The 19,636-nt window shown below is 44.4% G+C and overlaps 1 protein-coding gene across 3 annotated transcripts in view; it reads left to right on the top strand.

The window, feature by feature from the left end:
* CARMIL1 (capping protein regulator and myosin 1 linker 1) overlaps positions 1-8,661 on the top strand; it is a 194,694-nt gene extending 186,033 nt beyond the window's left edge. For 2 of the 3 annotated variants that reach the window (XM_071736996.1, XM_071736998.1), the window contains 3 exons: positions 2,334-2,468; positions 5,142-5,288; positions 7,608-8,661. In XM_071736996.1, coding sequence (XP_071593097.1) covers positions 2,334-2,468; positions 5,142-5,288; positions 7,608-7,744 — 419 coding nt within the window. In that variant the 3' untranslated portion in view covers positions 7,745-8,661. The remainder of the gene's footprint in view (positions 1-2,333; positions 2,469-5,141; positions 5,289-7,607) is intronic. The other variant, XM_071736997.1, reaches the window with a different exon arrangement.
* The last annotated feature ends 10,975 nt before the right edge of the window (positions 8,662-19,636 follow it).

The raw sequence follows: 19,636 nt of genomic DNA, 5'->3' as shown, positions 1-19,636 counted from the left end.
TGACTTTCATCCTTCTTTTCCACCTTCCTCTGCTCTAATTCAAATAAGCTTATTTAAATGGTTTAATTTGTGATCCACAGTAGTAAAGCCTGAGGAGAAACAATAGCAGCAGCAGCAGAGCTGGTTTGAATTATGCTGCTTTCATGGAAGAAGAGAGCATAAAAAGCTACTTCAGCATCAAAGCCCTGTTGTTGTAGCACTAACAAAAATAACTATTTTCTTTAAGCATCTGTCTCTAAGTACTAAAGTCCTTGGGGTTTTCTGACAGGCTGCTCTTAGCCCCTCAAGCAAATGCCTGTTATTCTTAATAACTTGCACAAACAGATTGTCTCTTACTCTCTTTTTCTTTGTTTTGCCTTAGTTTCTTTCCTTTGACTGGAAATAATTGTACCTGTCCTTTTATAACCTCACAAGACTGCCAGTTGAATTACTATTAACTTCTGCACTGTCCTAACCTCCTGCCCAGATACCATCTCAGGGTTTCCAGTAGCTGGAAATATTTCATCAGCTCTCCTATACATCTATGTCTGCTATTTATTAGACCAGTGTCACAGCCCCCTCTTTCCAAAGTGCAGATACAGCAGCTGAGGGGAATTAAATGCTAGTTACTGACTCCCACCAGTAGCTATGGCAAAATACAATTAGTTGCTAATGACTGAAAAATGTGAGCACAGCCATCTGTAGGAGCTTGCAGGCCTCTAGGTTTTTCCAATATTCTCTGTTGACCTTAGAAAGCTCTCATTTCTGGTGAGGGCAAGGGGGCTGAGGAATATCATGTTCTTCCACGCCCTTGATGTATACTTGAGCATTACTTAGTCACAGCACTCCAGTGGGTAGAATGTTTTTCAAGTACAGAATCACCTTCAGGTTTTAGATAGCTTGAATTATATTTTATTGGCCATTTTAGAAGCAGTCATAAAAATGAGAGTTGCCAGGTAAGGTGCCCATAAAGACTAATACAATAGGAAAGCATGGATATTTTGGTGATGCCTCATCTGTTAAATAATGTGTTATCTCAAAATCTTGGGTATCAGGAAAACCTTAATTATCTATTTCTCTGGCTCTCATAAGAGTGGCATGGCCAAACTCCTGGTAACAAATTTTTGCTAAGTAATCTGAAGGCAAAGGAACAAAGCTCAGATGTCCCCATGTTATCAACAACTTTTGGGCGTGGTTCCTCAGTAAAGCACATAACAGCTTTAGTTCAGAAATATATAGCTGTACTTGCTAAGAATTGTGCTCGTCCATATGTTGATACCAAGCTCCCCAAAAAAGCTGGCCTCACAGGTGTGAAGAGGGTCCAAGAATTGGTGTAATTGATCAGATTGAGTTTCATTGGGGAGGTTATCAAGTGGTAGCCTTCGCTGAAAGTAAAAAAAAATTGACTCCTTTGTGGTGTCAACAGTGAGGTAAATTCCTAATATTAATTTCCAGTATGCAACTGAATTAACTCATTGAACAAATAAACAATACAACTCTTGAGTTCCTTTTTTCTTCTGTCAATGCCGACGTGTCTTTGTAGTTCCAGTGTTGTGTACATACACCACTGTTTACTCCTCGGGAAGCAAACTTGCAAGCAGTTTGAGTAACCCATTGTAGCTGTACTTCCTTGCTGTCTGGTGTTAAGACTTTCCAAAGGTCTTTCTATAAGGACTGTAGAGATGGTAGTCAACTTGCCATACATAACACATACCCAGCCTCTTAGAGAAACAAGATATCCAGATGGTTTAAACTATGGATTTGCATTTAAATTCCAGGTTTCTTCACAGTGTAGAGGGCAAAGTACTTTTTCTATTGAGAAAATCTTTGCAGATGCTGTCATGTTATGTACTGGCAGTTTATTCTGGAAGCACAGAGTTCTGTACACAATGAAATTTGTTTCAGTGGTTCACTTTTATGCCTTGTAACTGTGAAACAGGACATCTAAATTGATCCGTTCATTATGTTTCAGGACATTAAAAATATAAATAGAATAAATATTCCCTGATATCCATCCAGATTAATTTTCAGCTGCTCTTTACAAATTGCATACTTACATCTTGCAGGAAATACTGTTGGTCCCATCAGATTTTTATTCATGCTGCAATAGCAGTGCACATTGGAAATGTTGAAAGTGAGATCTTTCCTTTGGCTGTTACAATCCTTTGACCTGGATGGAGGGCCACCATGTGTTTCCTTGAAAGAATGTAAATCCCTACATCCTTCTTTTTCTGACACAAATTCTATCTGCTTCTTGCGTACTGTGTTGAGATTTGGCCCATGGTAACAGCACCATTTATATGAGCTACAGTGCAAATATAAATTCCCACCTTTTTGTTCATGATACTCCACAGAGGATGCTCCAGAGTCTCCCTCCGGCCCCAGTTCCCCAAAAGTTGCCCTGCTTCCACCTGTGCTGAAGAAGGTTCCTTCTGATAAAGAAAAGGATGGTCAGAGCAGCCCTACAGTCAGATCATTTTCTCAAGAAGGTAGGGATGTGCGTATAACTGTTGCTGCAGTGTGCTTTTGAATTCAGTGTGTCATTGTCTCCTGATTTATTTTTACTTGTAAGGAAAAAGGGTCATTTATTTGGAGGGGAAAAAAAGAGGAAGGAAAGTGTATCTGGTTACCTGTTCCCCATTTCCTCCAGCCATGGGTTTGTATTTTCTTCCTTTGATCAAACAGAGTGAAAGATGAATCCCTGGCTATTAATAATGTAACTGAACAATTAAGGGACTCGTTTATATTATGGTTTAGTTTGGCCTGAATGGAGATGCTGATGGTCACACACAGTAATGTGAAGTGCAGCTCTATTGTTCAGCACATTTCCAGGGGGGCTGCTGTGACTTTGCTCCTTGCTGCCAGCCTCTTGCTGTGTTTGTGCTCCTCCTCTCTCTGGGGTCACTGCATGTGGCTGAGCTCACCTGCTCCTTGAGCAATGTGTCTCTGGGTGCCAGGCCAGGGCATGGTACTTTTTGCACACAACAGTAGGCTGCTGCTTTCTCTTTGCTGCTTTTCATCTCTGTGCTGGATCTCTCCTTTGGCTGATGTGTTTGCTTGTCCACAGTTGTGTCTTAGAAAAGTTCAGGCTTCCTTTGATAGCACAGGATATGTGGAGAAGTACTCACAGAAATAGTCTTAGCTGGCACAAATGGCAAGGTCTGTCATCTCAGAGGAAGACCTCTTTCTTTCCTGGGTCTCAAGAAAGACTGTGAGCCCCATTTCCATCCCAAATTGCCCTCACTTAAGCTGCAAGAAAAAGAAAGCAGTGCCCTTTCACACTTTGCCAGCAAGTTTTTCAGAGTGTAGAGCAGGGACGGATGAGTCAAGGTAGATATGTAACACTGAGTTGTGAAGAATGAGCAGTTGTGCTGCTCACAGATCCCACTGTTACCCTCTAGATGAGAGAAGGAGCAAAGCCATCCCCAGGATGGTCCAGAGGTGTATTTTAAGAAGCTTCTCCCTTTCTCTCCTAAAATTACCATTTGTTCAACCTTCTCTGGCAGGGGGGTTGGATTAGATGATCTCCAGTGGTTCCATTCAACCCCTAACATTCTGTATTTCTGTTGTTCTATGATTCCCTTTATGGAACAACTTACCTCACTGTCTGGGTGTTGCTCTGCTTGGAAAATTGTTGCTGTGGTGGCTACTGTTTGGTGACTGCATGTCAGTATGTGTGGTATCTGCCTATAGATTGTGAGCTCTCCCTTCACCCCCTGTATGATGCTCTTGAGCTCTTCTTTTGCCATAAAGTTGCCCAGCAGAACCACCACAGTCTCACTGAGTGCCATAGAGCCAGCAGAACACAGCCTGCCCAAGGACCTCTTCCCAGGGAGGGCAGAGGTTTCCAACATCCCACATTGCCAAAAGCTGCAGCAGTTTTTTATGGCTTAGGGGAGACACAGGGGTTTTGAAGTGCCTGCTGGTGGCTGTGGTAGTACGAGGGCTGCAAGGCAGAATAGAGCCTGTTCCTTGTGCTGTTTTTAGTGCTGGCAGAGCGTGTGTTGAGACAGGTGAACTGAGCTACAGCTCAGGGATCAGAATCACTGCTGCACTGGTGTCATCTGTTGAGAGCAGCTGCAATCAAAGGCTCTTGCCACAACGTGGAGTGTCTCAGATTCTGTCTGATAACTGCATGTGCTGGAGACCTTGTTTTCTCACCAGGTTTTCACCAGGCTATGAGAGACAACTCGTTGCAATGCAACCAGAGAAACAGGTTGTTATGCCACTTGCTGCAGATACATTTTTCACGTGAGCTTAACCTCATAATTTCTGTGCTACGTGCCTTCTCCATCTCCCTGTCATGAGAGGGGACATACTAGAGAAGGAGAGAATATAGGGTCATGGCTACAACCCTTTTGTGTTACAGCAGTCTCTAGCACAGTGGAGATTTGACAAAGTTTTGCAGTTTGTGATTGTCAGACAAGAAAGGGAGCAGTGGCTTTATTTTTAAAATGTGTTGGCTGTTTGCAAATCCTTAACAAAAAAAGGTCAGGGACTGTGCTTTCCTTACTCCTTGCTCCCTTAGACCATCAGAGACAACTTAGCCCAACACAAGGCTTCCTAATTGTTGCTACATTGCACTGTACAATTTTTATCAATAACAGCTTAGAATGGCTTAAGCTGGGTTTCCAGGTACTTGCGGAGATGCTGTGCTTCGCATAAAAATATATGAGAAATGGTTAATTCTGTTTCTTTCATTTTTTAGTCTTTTCCAGGTTTTTCTTTGTTACTGTTTTACTTTGTCATTCAGTCATTCCTTTGTCTTTGCTTTCTGCTGCCCTTCAGGCTTACACGCTCAGTTTGTTTCTGCAACTGGTAAATCCCTGCAAATCTGCCTAAGTTAGTAAACTAAATTATATCTCCTGCAAAAGAAACCTGCAAATTAGATGATACTTGATTACACAATTGTTCATAGGTTTAACTGTACTTTATGGGACAATCTCAAAATGCAGTTCTTTGCACAGCATACCTGTAAGATTGGACTGCAGTTACCAACATACCCAAATATCCACTACGTTTAAGCAGGCATCTGACATATTGATTACTACTCTCTGAACAACTGATTAAATGGGATGGATAAGTGATTTTATTTATATGACTTTCTGTAGATGGGCCTACAGAACAACTTAGGGGTATAAATTAATCCTTTTCCCTGCTAGAGCAAACAGGAGATTGTCCAAAAAGAGATACAGCTCATGACTTCACCAAACCACCTGGCAGCATGAAAACCACTTTGGGGCAGTATGCCACCAGTGCAGAAGAGGAAGCCAATGTGCTTGGGCAGAGGAAAGCACAGCCCAGTTCTGGTTAGAAGTTTTCGTTTTTCATCAGTACAGTGCTTGATAACTGGCACTAACAATTAAGAAATGGTAATTACCAAGAAGCCACAAAAGGGTGTGGGTTTGTCACTGGATTATGAGAAGGCTGAAAATGTCACAGGATGCTAAGCATCTTGCTGTCTCCATGGCAAATACCCAGTGTGAAAAAACTTCCTGATGAGAAATGAGTGTGGATTTTTAATTTGTGGCAAGAGTAGCACATTACAGCTGCAACCCCTCTGGTCAGTGCACAGGGGGAGTGCTGATGGCAGTGCCAGTGGCACGCTGCCCAGTAAGCACACTGCAGGTAGACCCTGCACTGCTTTATGTGCTTATGAACCTTTCCTTTTTGAGATGTGTGTGCTGCAGTATTTCAAAATCCATCTCAGCGTGAATGTTGTTAGTGCCAGTTTCAGTACATCACTCCCAAAACCATTTGAGAACTGAGTAAATCAGCTTATTTTGATATAGTGCTTTGCTCTTCAGCTGCAAGAAACCACCAAAAGAACCCAAACGCAGCACTGTGCTGCATGCTTAAGCTGTGCTTCCTGAAGAGCAGCTTTGACTTAGAGTGAACTCATTCAGTAGACTATAAAATGTCATTGATCTATGTGTTTTTAAAATTTAAATGTTCCTGTTCTCAAATGGCATGTGTTTACATGCTTTTCTTTACCTCTTTAAATAGTTTGTTTAAACAATGCTCCAAAATTCCTTTTCTCTGAAGTGTTTTAATGAAGTATTTGAACATCTTATGCAATTACATTTATTCAGTTTTTCTGTTTACAATATGCCAATGTATCTTTTTTTAACATCCTAAGCACAAACTGTATAAACTGAACTCCTTTCCACATTGTAGAATGAAACTTAGCCCACCCAGACTTAGAATCTCTCCTCTCCACCATGATCAAATTATATTTCAGATTGTTCTAAGGTAATTTCTTATAAAGTTAAGTTTTGAAAGCTGAGGTACTGATGCATACCCAGGGATACAGGGAGTATCCCTGTTGGGGTTTCCCCAGCAGCTCCCTTGGGACTGAGCAGCATTGGTCCCTTGGGATTCCTCTCTGCATTTTCCATGTTCCTGACTCCAACACAGCCTGGCACCATGGAACAGCCATGGAAAAGGAAGGGAAGGGAAGGGAGGGGAAGGGAGCAGAGCTTCGTGGACTGCACAGATGGGAACAGGCAGAATGATCAATGTCAACCAGAGCCAGATGTCCTTATATGAAATGGTGGAGCAAAGGAGGTGGTGCATAACTGTAACATGTAGTTTTGTGGGGGTGAAGTGAGGTGGCTTGTAACAAAGTCACGTTTGAGGTCCCCTGTGTGTTTAAACATTCATTTTAATTGGAAGTATGAGCTATCAGTCCTTGTGTAACATCACCCCCATTGATGTGAATAATAACTTTCTTGTTACCGTAGCAATTTTAGAGCACTGATTTGATCAGAAATCCGAAACAAGGTTTTACAACCTGCTTTGCATTTCATTTCAAAGCTTATAGGTTTGGGGCCTTCCTGCGATTTTAGAGTACTGAGCACAGAGAATGAACACAGAGCATGAGTATTGCTTGCTTTTAGGGCATGGGAAGCTGGTATTTCCCCCTGCTTTCTCAGCTGCTGAGCACAGTGAGGTGCAGAGTGGGGGTCTTAGCTGGGAGAGATGCAGAGTGGGCTCAGAGCCACAGGTGTGTCCCCCATGGGGAAACAGGGCTGGCATGTGGACCTGGCAGTGCTGATAGGGCAGGCAGCAGCATTTCAGGTAACTTGAATGCCAAGGTGAATGTCTGTCCTGATGAAGGCTCCCTGAGTCAAAGGGGAGAATTCTGGATGTGTCCTGCTAGGAAGAGGAGCCTGCCTGGGATATGTGCTGAACAGCGTGCCCTGCAAGGGATATCCACCTGAGCAGTCAGGAGTGCATCATGTGAGATCCAGCCCAGCTGGAAAAAAAAAGAATGCTCTTTTGAAGCAGTGTGTTGAGAAATTCTCTAGGCTGTTTCTGACTGTTAATCCACATCACAGCCAAGTACTGAGTTCCATATTTCAAGTTTGTCTGCTTGCTGACCAACAGCAGAATTAAGTTTGCTCAGACTGTCTCTCTGCTCTCTCACTTTTTTCTGGGTTGAAGAATTAATGGACCTGTGCTACTCACACTAGTGCAAATAAATTCAGTGGGAGCAGAAGCAGGTCCTGTGTGCATTAATGCAGAATTATTGTTGTTGTTATGATTTTATGATTATTGTTATTATTAATATTTTGCTTCCTTTCTCTTCTACAGTCATTAGTAAGACCTATTTTTGTTTTGTACAGCTACAAAAAGAAGTCCTGGACAGCAGTCTCATGAGTTCCAGGAGCTGAAGCAGAGGTCCTTAAGTAAAGAAGGCCATCAGGGAAGCAAGTCCAGTGACTCTGGTGAAGAAGCAGATAAAGATTTTATTTTTGTTTAGCAATCAGTCCAAGTGCTTCGTAGCGCAAGAGCTTTTTATAACAATCAGGGTACAGCAATCAACAGCCCTTCTAGCCAGCTGCTCTTTCACCACAGATACATTTCCATGCAGAAAACCTGATCTTCCAATCATGATTTCCAGTACACTCATTTGGCATCGATGAGGTCCTTAATTTCAGTTCTGTACAATACAGACATTCCTTTCCATGCCTTTGCTAAAGCCAGCAATCCTTTTATGTATTCTACTTGAATTTCTCTGAAGCAGCTACAAAAAGTGCCCTGAATTAGGGCATTTAGAAAGCAAAGCAAAATAACTGGACACTGTCTTACACTAATACACTGTACAGCAGGTAATGTGTTGTACTGCTGAATGTAAATGTGTCAAACCTGCACGTGACTTACCTATAAATATATTCTTGCGGTATGCAATTGCACATTGTAATTATATTAAAAGAGCACACTAATAAAATACTTTGTATAGATTATATATATTAAATGCTTGGGTATGGTTTTTACATTCTCCCATAGGGAGCTTCTCTCTTCCTGTTCTCATACTGTACATAAAGCTCCAATGCTTACATTCGTGTACCATCAGAAAGCACAACAGAGAAGGATTTGGATGACGTATAATTATGGTATGCTTCCACGTTCATATATTAATGTATATAGTTGGTTGGAATGAGGGCAACTGAAATTTTATTAATATTGGTGTTTTCTAGAGGCCTTCCTCAGTTCTGTCTGCATATTAGCTTCCTTTCTATGTGTAATTCTATGAGAAAAATACTTTGACATCTGTAAAAACATTTCAGCTTTTGGGGAACGGGGTGCAAATTTCACAGTTACCCACTTACATTACAGGTTGAAGGGATTTTATTCATATGTATATTTGTAACAATAAAAATGATTTTGCAACTCAAATACTAATCTTCATTTTTATGGTGCTATTTCTGGTCTGACAGTCTGCTCTTTGAAAGATGGCATTGTGTCAGGTGGACAAAGAATGCAGTTAAGACAAAACCTATATAATCTTTTTCTGCTTTCAGTAAAATGTCTGTTCCCGCTGAAAGGGACACAAACATATTGTCTTCATAAAATTACTGAAAGAAGATCTCTTAATTAATCCTCCTCTCTTGGGATCTTAACAAAGCATCCTTCACATCAGCCAGAAACATGTGCTATCTAAATTCTCTATTTTGGTTCCACAGGACAGAACAAAATTGTTTTGGTAAGTCTCTCCCAAGAACAGTTGCCCTGACCTTGTTGTGGCTTCTTGCCTGGGTAGAAATGCTCAGGTACCTGTCCATCAAGTGACCTCCCATCTAACCTCTGTGCACTACTGACTGTCACCACTTCTCTTCTGACTGTAGCCTTTTGCACCAGCGCCTTGCAGGAACTCATTGTGAAGTTTTATATCTCAAAAATAAGGTACAAGGCAGTGGGAACAGAGGTCCTGAAGGCTGAGGGTTTGTACCCAAGTACCATGGGGTTTGCACTGTCTTGAAATTTTGCACTTATCTGTAATCATAAAAAGAAAATTCTTCATTTTCATATAGGTATTTTCTTCCTTTATTGTGTATCTGTGAAAATAGAAGACAAGTGGCAGAGGAAAACTTGAGATGCTTGTATTGGAAATGAGAAATAAGTCACAATTAGTCTGCTGCAATTTTCATTCCCACATGACATGGAAAAGACAACTGTCTGAGAAGTGTAAATGTTCAAGAAGGGTTGCCTGATTTTGTTACCTTTGTGAATGAGACAACAGTAAGGTTTGTTTGTAGTATTAATTTAAAAAATAGATCTTCCAGCTGCTGAGAATTTCTCTTATTTGGGCTTGATGTCACCAAGTCACCATTCACTTAGAGCATGGTATTGGTCCTGCTGTGAGAAAGCATGGCAATAGTTTGTGCCTGTCACTTGGTAGCAATAAGACAGGGGTGTCTGAAATGCAGTGGAGAAAGTATGTGTTTGTGCTGATAAACACAAGAAGAAAAGCTGTGATGTTGTAATAGTTGTCTGCTGGAGTATTAAGATACCATTAGACCGCAATGGTTTTCCTTATTGTTTATGGAAAATCTTTCCAGTCTTTTATTCCAGCCAGTGTGTGTTGTGGGCAGGCTGAGTGGTGGAGAAATTACTTTGGGGGGGGGGGAGGAAGGGGAGGGAGGGAGTGCTAGTGTGAGCTTTGGGAGACCTGGGGGTTTGGTTTGTGTGTGTGTGGTTTTGGGGGGGGGGGAAAAATAATTTTAATTTCCTCACTATCCTTCTGCCTGGTGAGCCCAGCACTGTCACCCCGATTGCAAAGAACTTGCATTGCATCCAGAGCACCCCCATTGCACTTCTTCACAGAATCACAGAATCTTAGGGGTTGAAAGGAACTTCTGGACGTTATCTAGTCCAAACTCCCCTGCCAGGGCACGTTCCCCTGGAGCAGACCTACTTCCCACTCCCTACTAAAGGAATTTAAAATCTGGCTGATAAATCTTGAGCTTTATAAAATATTCCCTTGTGTGCAGTAGCAAGTTAATAGCTGCTTCCTAAGATGGAAACAGCAATTCTCTTAAATTCCATGTAGCCCTGGCTCTCCACCAGTGCCAGCCAGCCAGGCGGAGATGGTTTGGGAATTAATGTGACCCATTGGTGACCCACCAGTCATAACTGAGAGCTACCATCAGCATGAGTTCTTGCTGCCATTGTTTATCAGTTGATTAATGTGCATATGGGTTCTCTCTCCCATTGCATATAAAAACATCTACTGAGAAATCTCTTCTAGGAAAATATCAAAAATTCCTGCTTCTGTTTGAAATGCTGCTTTCTTGTGGTCATTAGAGAACTGTGCTGCTTTCCCCATGGCCAGGGATGCTCATGCTGAGTTGACTGTGCCTGAATCACAAGCTTGAGATAATGCTCTGCTTGTGCTGAAGTTGGATGGAGGTGCCAGGTAGCAATTGTCTTTCATTTCTCCTGGAGTGGAGGCCCAGAGCATCTCTAACAAATACAGGTGAGTACTAGAAGTTATAATTTAATGCCAGACCTGGAGAGCAGAGTGTTCTTTACCTGTCCTAAGAAAGTCTGAGAGAATGAAAATTGCTATGAACCCACAGGACAATTATCTTCTCTTTCCTTAAAGTATAGGAGATGCCAAAAACCAGTTGCCTGACTAATTCCTTCTGAGCACCATCAGCCCTCTCCTCCTGCCCATGAGCCTTTTCTGTAGCTCTGAGCAAGCAGCAGCAAGCTGGTTCCTAGGGCCATGTTGCCCTTCCCATACCCAGCCAAAACTCTCCTAAATCCTCTGGATGCCCCAATGGCATTGCCAGCGAGTCTCTCAAAGGTTACAGCTGCTCACAGGATATTCAAAATGGTTTTGGTCTGTCACATAAACATTAATTCATGTCCTGCTGAAGAGAGAAAAGTGTTGCTTTGGGTTTGGCTCTACTTCCTTATCCTGGATATAACAGATCACAGGAAGATCTGCCAGACAACTTCCTGGCTTTCCTCCTCATCCCTGCACTCATGTACCTGCAGTCCCCCGTGTCTCTTCCCGACATGAGCATCTCCCCAACCCAAGGGCAAGTGATTCTGCCAGAGCCTCTACCAGTGTCCCACCTTCCCAATGCCATCATCACCACAGGCAGGGCAGGATCCTGCAGCAGCCAGGGTGATTTCCCCCGGGGGGCAGAGAGGGGTATATTAATTTCTGACTGAGAGCAACCAGCTCTGCCAAATAGCCAGGGCTTCTTGACCCTTAGGCCATGGCTATGTCTCATTTCAGCAGGCTCTGGCAGGCTGAAACACTGCTCTGATCAGTGCAGCTGAGATTTCCCCAGCTCTGAAGGGCATTTTTCCAAACTAGATTTGCTGGCAGCATCAAGGCTTCAGTGGTTTTGACCATGGGATTCCTGCCATCTCGTATGCCCCTCCCAAACCCTGTCCTGATCCCTTGAGACACACAGAAATGGGTGGAAAACTGTCCAGAGCACTTCAGCTGAAGGCACTGGGGCTGCAGACTTGTCCTCAAGGGGCTACTCCTCACCCTGGTGTGGGCTGGGTGGTAGCAAGGGTGGAAAGGCTGAGGGGTGTAGAAGGCAATACTTCATTTTGGAGGCAGTGGTTTGCTTTAGTCATTTATTTTGGCTATTTACCTATTTATCTGTGGTTGTTCTGAGACATGCTGAAAGGCTAATGTGCTCGGGTTGTCCTGTGGCTCTGAGAGGGAGAGTTAAGGAGTTCCAGCTTCAGCAGGGCCTCCTGCCCTCAGATTTGGTGGTACCTGGCAGAGGATGTGAAGCCACATGTGATGCACCATTGGGAGACCCCTGGCTTGGGAACAGACATCTGAATGGGGTGAAGGAATGGAGGAAGGAATAGTGAGATCTTACAGTGAACTGAAGGGCAATGAGACAACTCCAGCAGTGTAAAAGCTGATGGCAAGTTCCTAGGAAGTGTCTGTGGGGGCAGGGGAATGTGCAAGTGTCCTTGAGGCACATGACATCCCTGAGTGTCTGGGTCATGCATGATGAGGGGAAGGAAAATCCCAGCTGGTGGAAAGGAGCCAGCTCAGAGCAAGGGCAGAGCTCCAGCCCCTTGTGTGAGGCTTGGAGGAAGAGAAAAGAAGGCAAGGGTCTGCTTCTCTGCTAGTTTAAAAGAAATATTTTCCAAAACAACTCTTTTCCTCTGTGTCCAGAACACGGCTGTCAATTCTCCACTCAGCACACAGCCAGGGACAGACTGCATGGCATTTGCCTGGGCAGGAACTGGGACTGCCCTGGGCAAACTGGAGGAGGTCCCTTTGCCTCTCCGTGCCCAGGACTGCCAGCTCACCCCCTTCCCAGAGCATCCCACTCATGGCTGCCCCTGCTACTTGGGTGAGACCCCACAGGAGCAGGGGCTGCCATTGCTCTAGGGATGCAAATTCTTGTCCCCCACCAACCCAGTTTGCAAGTATTGCAAAAAAATTCCTGTAAAAGCACCAAGAAACTTAACAGTGAGACCCTATCTTTTCTAAGACAGAAAACAGTGAGTCTCTATGATTTGGATAGAGGGGGAAAAAGCATTTTTGGAGGTGTCTTCGCAAGACTGGTGCTATCACAAAATGTAATTTCTCATGCTGCAAGCATGCAGCAAATTGAAGAAGAGGCTCATGCTGAGAAGAGTCTCTTCCAGACTTGAAAGCCACTCTGCCTCTGGCACCCCTACATCAGCTGTTCTGGGGCTTTATTAGATGCAGGTTTCAAGTGCCCATGTTTGAGAAGCCTGTGTGGGAAAGCAGAGATGCTGCCATGGTCCCTCCCAGCCCAATGATGGGGTATTGCTCTGATACCTCTGTGCTGATGCTGCTTTGCTAACCTGTGATGAGCTCTGCTGGCTGACCCCAGCCCCCACCCTCAGAATCTGTTTTGGTTTGTTTTGGTGGGGTTTTTTTTGGTTTGTTTTTTTTTTGCTTTTCCAGTAAGTTGAATTGAGGAGAAGGAAAGCTGCATGGGAGGATAAGCATTTTAATTAGATTGATAGCAGCCAGAGAAGGCAGGAGAGTGGCTGCTAGCTTGGCAAATCCAATTTGGTTTCACTGAAGAGAGGAGTGAAATTAACTCTGTAATCTCTGCTCCAGATAGCTCCAGGGGTGCCTCCTTTCCTTCCCACTTGTCTAGGTGGGTAAGACCCGGCAGTGGGTAAAGTAGAGCACCATGGAAGTTTTCCAGCTCCCACGTTATTTGGATGACATTAAATTCTAGCAGAAGATTGAGTTAATGTAGGCTATTAACTAACTGAGAGTGCAATCCTGGCTGTGTTGCATTGATCAGTGCATGGCTGGGGTAAATGTCAGGTTTTCCTTTGGGAAATCTCTTCTTAGATCCCATCTGATAGCCTGAGTCCCAACCCCTCCTTTCCAGAAGCATCCTGGTGGGAAGTGGGTTGGCTGCTGACCTTTAACACTTCCCATTGCCAGTCCAAAATGGGGAATAGGACAACTGATGCTTCTCACTTTGGAGAGCCACATAGGGAAGGCTGGCAAGACCTGACATTAGTGGGAATCTGTGTATGGAAAGTCCCTGGGATGGCATCATCACAACAGACCATACTGGTACCTGAACTGGCTGTGCACCCCCTCTGCACCCCCACATCCACACCCCCAGCACCAGCTGAGCCAGAAAGGATAAATTCAGTATCCAGGCTGGCACAGGGATGCAGGATTTTCTGGGCAGAGGGAGGGAGAAAAGGGGGAGCTGGGTCTGTTGCTAATAAGCATCTTGTACCCATTGGAAGGTGGGGTTGGAAAAAAGAAGAGTCTTTCTTTTTTCTGCAGCGGACAGATTTGTCTGACTTGATTTCCAGATAAATGTTAAGGGGAATCACTGACTCTGTTATTTCCACTTATGTTCTCCTTTCAGTTTGTCTTTCATCTGCTTCTCCAGCATTTTTCTTGGCTGGGATGCTCACAGACCCCTTGTGGAGCCCCAGCATGCCATCCCCACCCTCCACAGCTGCAGCTGCATGCACCCGCCCATCTGGCACCACTTTCCTCCCACCCCACTGATGCACCTTGGGTGCTGGGGGATGGTTCATGCCACAAATCCAGGCTTGGGCTTCCTCCAGGAGCCATGCAAGACCCAAGCTACTCCCAAAACACACGCTCAGTGCGGGAGGAAATGCTGATGGGTGCCAGTGGTGGCTTCCTTGGTGTCTCTGGACAGTGCAAAGCTGAAGGTAGCCAAAGCCATTCAGTGAGGAAAACTATTTCCATTTATAAAACCCTGTCTTCGTGTATTGGAATTATCTTCTGGGAAGATAAGGGACAAAGTCAGATGCACAAATCTGGATCCTGGGTTGGTTTTGGGGCTTATTTTTTTGGTTATGGAAAACAATATACGTGACATCAATACTTCGAGTCTGGCCCAAAGAATGAGGCATTTGTTAGCTGCCCCTTTTTCAGTTTTCAAATCAAACATTTGCACCTTTATGCATGCTTTCTCATTTACAGTTGCTTGATTAAGTCTGTCTACAAACCTAGTCCAGCCTGGGGCAGTGATCCACTTGCTCCTTACTCTGGTGTCACGATTTAGGCCCAGCTGCTACCGACCAGGTCTCCACTTACTCACCCCTCTGTGGGACAGGGAGCAGAAAATCCACCCCAAGGCTCCTTAATAGAGACAAGGACCGGGAGGTTTTAACCCCCCAATTACTGTAACAGGCAAAAAACAAACAAGTTCAACTTGGGAAGGAAAAAAAAATATATAATCTACAAGGAGAAAGAGAAAACATGACCAGATCTTAATACCTTCCCCCCAGCCCTCCCTTCCTGCCGGTCCCGGATCTCTTCCCTGCTGCCTCCCCCTCAGGGCACAGGGAGGGGCAGGGGGGGTTTAGGGTCAGTTCCCCACACGGTGTTTCTGCCGCTCCTTCCTCCTCAGGGGGAGGACTCCTCACAGCCCTCCCCTGCTCCAACGCGGGGTCCTTCTCACGGCAGAGAGTCCTTCACAACCCCTCCGACATGAGTCCCTCCCACAGGTGCAGTCCCTCAGGCACAGACTGCTCCAGCCTGGGCTGCACACAGAGTCGCGGCTGCTTCGGGAGCAGTCACCTCCCCTGGCACGGGGTCCTACAGGGATGCAGATCCACATCTGACCCTCTCTGTGACCCTGCACAGGCTGCTGCTTCTCGTCTGCCCACCTGTGACACTTCAGGGGCTACAAATCCACATTTACCCCACCGTGGTCCTTCCGGGACTGCTCCACCGCGCTCCTCCATGGGCTGCAGGGGCACAGCTGCCATCTCACCACGGAAAGCTCTGCTCTGGCACCTTTCCTTCTCCTTCTTTGCTGACCTTGGTGTCTTTTCCCTGGCATATATCTCTCACTTCATCCTCTACTCTGCTCTGCAGGTCCGTTTTTTATATTTATGCGTTTTTTTTTCCCCTTTTTGTTCCCAGAGGCACATCCAGCTTCCCATATCTGCTCGGCCTTGGGCAGGGTCAGGGTCAGCATTAGAACCGGGGGAGCTTCAAGCAGCTTCTCACAGGGCCCACCCCTGTGCCCCCCCTGCTTCCAAAACACCACTGCACTAGCCCAAGACATCTGAAAAAAATTACACTTTTTATAATTTATTATCAGCATCAGCTAAATAATATGGCATTGCTGGTGCCTCGTATCTGGAGGGTTCCCTAACCCACAGTGGCTCCAAGTATTGGCTGTGCAGATGCCTCCAGTGCCAAGGTGCCAACTGCAGCACAGTGATGGAAGAGACAAATGCCACCATCTTCAGAATGTATCCAAGGTGTTTTCTCCTCTTTGCAGATGAGAACTTCTTAGTGGGACTCCTCAAGGCAGGGTTTTGGGAGAGGTGAGGGATATAGTGGAAGAGAAACACTGTTAGAGAACCCAGGAAGATGCAAAAGTTGGGTTGGAGGCTGTTTGGAAAGAAAGGGTTGGTACCCACCAACATAAGGACACCTACCTGAGCTTAAAGCAGGGATGAGTTATCAGAAATACGTTTTTCATTTACACTTCCTAGGGAGTCTTGCTTGTCTAAATCTCAAATTTTTGGTACATTTTTCAGGAGCCTTGCAGATCACAGAGAAAACAGGTATTTTTATGCTTTTTCAAATGCACAAGTATTTTATACACCCAGATTCACATAAGAAGAAAAAAAAAAAAAAAAGTCTTTAATGTCTAATTGCCACAATCTGAAAATAAACCAATAAAAGAAACTTCTGAACTAATGCTTTGCCATCAAAAAGCCTTAGTGGAAAAAAATCATCCTGTCAAGTATTATTACATTAAAGCAATTTCTGAACTTCAGAAAAAAAATAATGGGACACTGGTGTGGTTTTCAGAATATGTTCCTTTAAAAATCTATAATGCTCTGGAGCAAAAGAAATCAATTGCCTTTTTTTTATTATTATTTCCATTTCCAGCTTTTCAAGACATGCATTCATGTGTCTACCTCCAGTGTTACTGCACAGTGCAAAGCTGGAGTCAAAAGAAAAGTCTTTAATCAAAAGCATTTTCTATCTTTTAAAATGTTGCCTACATTTAATTGTTATTTGTTGCAGCGAGCCTTTCTCTTGGGGACTCGGCTCTTCTCCGGAGCTCTTTCTCGCCATTCCTCTCCTCAGGCATCTTCATCTCTCAACTGTCCCTGCTTCTGGGAGCATGCCTTTTATTTTGCCCTTCAGCCCCGCCCATTTCCGGCTGGGGCAGGCCCTAATTATTGGGCACACCTGGGCCTAAGCTCCCAGTTCATTATCGGCGACACCTGAGGACCTGTGGTTCTCTCTACAGTTATTTATTGCTTTAAGCAAATAAGCGAAGACAGAGCAGTTGCTGGGTTCAGTATGGATCCTCACTGAAGACTGAGGTTTCTCTTAGCTTCATGATTCCAACCACTTTGAGAAAAGTTTTGCAATTTTTTTTGCCCCTTTGCAAGCATCCTCTGCTGCTGTGTGAAAGCAAAGACTCTCTCTGCCATACTGGGGGGGGGTGGGAGCTCAGGGATGCCTAGACAGACAGAAACAGAGCATCCCTTAACTTCATGCACAATTAACATGTTTTTGTGAGAGCTCATTAAACTTTGAGGTCCTTTTTTAATCTCCAGCCTGCACTGTGCCTCTGAGGTTGTGTGAGATCCTGAATAAATACTGACAGTTTAAATAAGGTGATGTTTTTTGCCTGCTCTTCCCCATGAGAGGGGGGAGAGCCAGCTGTGACAAGCTCTTCTCAGTAGCCTGAATTTTGCATCAGTTTCCCTAAAATCTTGTTGTCTCTGTCACTGTCAAACGGCAGGGTGCTTCCCCTGGCAAGTATTTCAAAACACAGCTAGTATTCAGTTTTGTTAAGAACATTTTTAGTAAGAAACTAGTTGTCTTGATTGTGCTACCAAAGACCCTTTGTGGGATCAGCCATGGTGTTGCCTTCTAAAGTCAGGTTACAAACCTTGTTAGAAACTGATGGTCAGCTCTTTGCTAAAAAGCTGGACCAGGATGCTCCCTCTCTGGGGGAGATAAGCCCTGGGGAGAGAGATGAGCCCAAAAAAATAAATGGGTTTCATGCCTCATTGTTCTACAGAACCACACCAGGTGACCTCATCCCACAGAGAAGCTCTGGCAACTCCCATAGGACACACAAGGCCACCACTGCTGGGGAACCATGGTGGGAAGCACTGGGGAGAAGAAGCTGCAGGAGAAATTCCAGGGGCAGAACTGCCATCCTGGGACCAGAAATGCCTTTTGGCTGTGAGGCAAAGGTGAGTCAAAGAGAAACCTGTGGGGCTGCTGGTCATGCCAGTGAGGGATTTGTCCAGGAGTCCTTTCAAAATTTAGATTTTCCTTTGTCTTTACCCATAGAGCATACCCTCCTCTCCTGTGCTGGGCTCATGAGACCCAGGGGTGGCTTTTAGCTTTGCCATTGCTCAGCATCTTGACCATAATTTTTTCTGGAGTCCAAAGAGAACATTGGGCTGCCAGACACAGAGGCCCTGTGCTGAGCCACTGACACACTGCTGCTTGAAGGCATCAGCTCCAAAGTGTCTCCTTGTCCTTTGCAAACTGGAAAAGCTGATCATGGCAGCTCTGATCTCTGAAAGAATGTAATTTGCAGACCCAAGACTTACTTCCTGAGTAAAATGTAACTTTCAGTTCTTCAAGTTTTGGAATTCTGGTTTGGTTTGGTTTGGTTTTTTTTTTTTTTGGGGGGGGGGGGGTTGGGTTTTTTTGTTGGTTTTGTTTGTTTGTTGTTTTTTTGTTGTTGTTGTTTATTTGTTTTATTCTCAGATCAAATAGGAGCATGCTACAAGGGCAAACATGAAATACTTTTTAAAAGCCCTTTCTGCTCTGCTTGTGAGAGCCTCTCTAATGCAATGTGTATTTGCATAAAATAGAATAATACATAAAAACATCAAAGTTAACTTGGAATAAGAATATCTGTAAAGAAAATCAAAGGAGATAATAAAGTGTTATGAATTATTCTGGGAGCAAACACAAAGATGCAGACCCCAGTCCCAGATGTTTGGAATCACTGCAGATGAATATACAGATGACACTCGAATCAAATGTAGTCCCCAAACAGCACCATCGTGAATTTAAGTACTGGCTTTCTCCATCATTACTGAGACCTCCAACCCCAAGGTTTCTTATAATTGGTATTGCAGGGGGAAGAAGGTGAAGATTTCCATCCATGTTAGATCTCTGGTTCTTCACTCCTGTGAGGGAAACCTTCCTGATGGCTGGGAGGGATGAGAAGGTGAGATCCTGAGAGATGCCTGCCTGCTGCTGCTTCATTTTCATAAACTGAGGAGGAGAGTGACACGTTTTACCCTTTTTTTTTTCTTTTTTCTTTTTTTTTTTTTTTAATTTTTTTTCTTTTTTCTCTTTTTTCTTTTTTTTCTTTTTTCTTTTTGTGTGTTTTTTTCTCTTTTTTCTTTTTTTCTTTTCTGTTTTTTTTCAGGTTTTTTTCTTTTTCCTCTTTTTTTACTTTTTTCCCCTTTTTTTCCTTTTCTTTTCTTTTTTTCTTATTTTCCTTTTTTTTCCTTTTCCTTTTTTCTTTTTTTTTTTTCTTTTTTTTTTTTTTCCCCCCTAAACACCACTTCCCCGAAGTCTCACACTTTCTCCACGCACTTCTGCCTCCATTCGGGGAGTTTTGAAACTTTACTGGTTGCCTGCAAGGTGTGGGCGGCTCTTCCAGTCTCTGTCTGTGGGGTCGGCTGTTTCTCCCTCCCCACATCCTCCTTGCCGAAACCGGTGCCCACGCACCCCCTGATTTACACACCGGGCAGCTCTGGGGGTGGGAAGGGGGTGGAAGGAAGGAAGGAAGGAAGGAAGGGGCGGTGGAGCTGCGGCAGCGCTCCTTGAGCCCCCCGCGGGGCCGCCCCCGGGGCGGGGCCGCTGCCCTCAAAGCCGGAG

The sequence above is a fragment of the Heliangelus exortis genome, chromosome 2 (assembly GCF_036169615.1).
Source record: "Heliangelus exortis chromosome 2, bHelExo1.hap1, whole genome shotgun sequence".
Lineage (NCBI taxonomy): Eukaryota > Metazoa > Chordata > Aves > Apodiformes > Trochilidae > Heliangelus > Heliangelus exortis.
The sequence above is the reverse complement of the archived record's forward strand: the minus strand, read 5'-3'. Positions and strand labels throughout refer to the sequence as shown.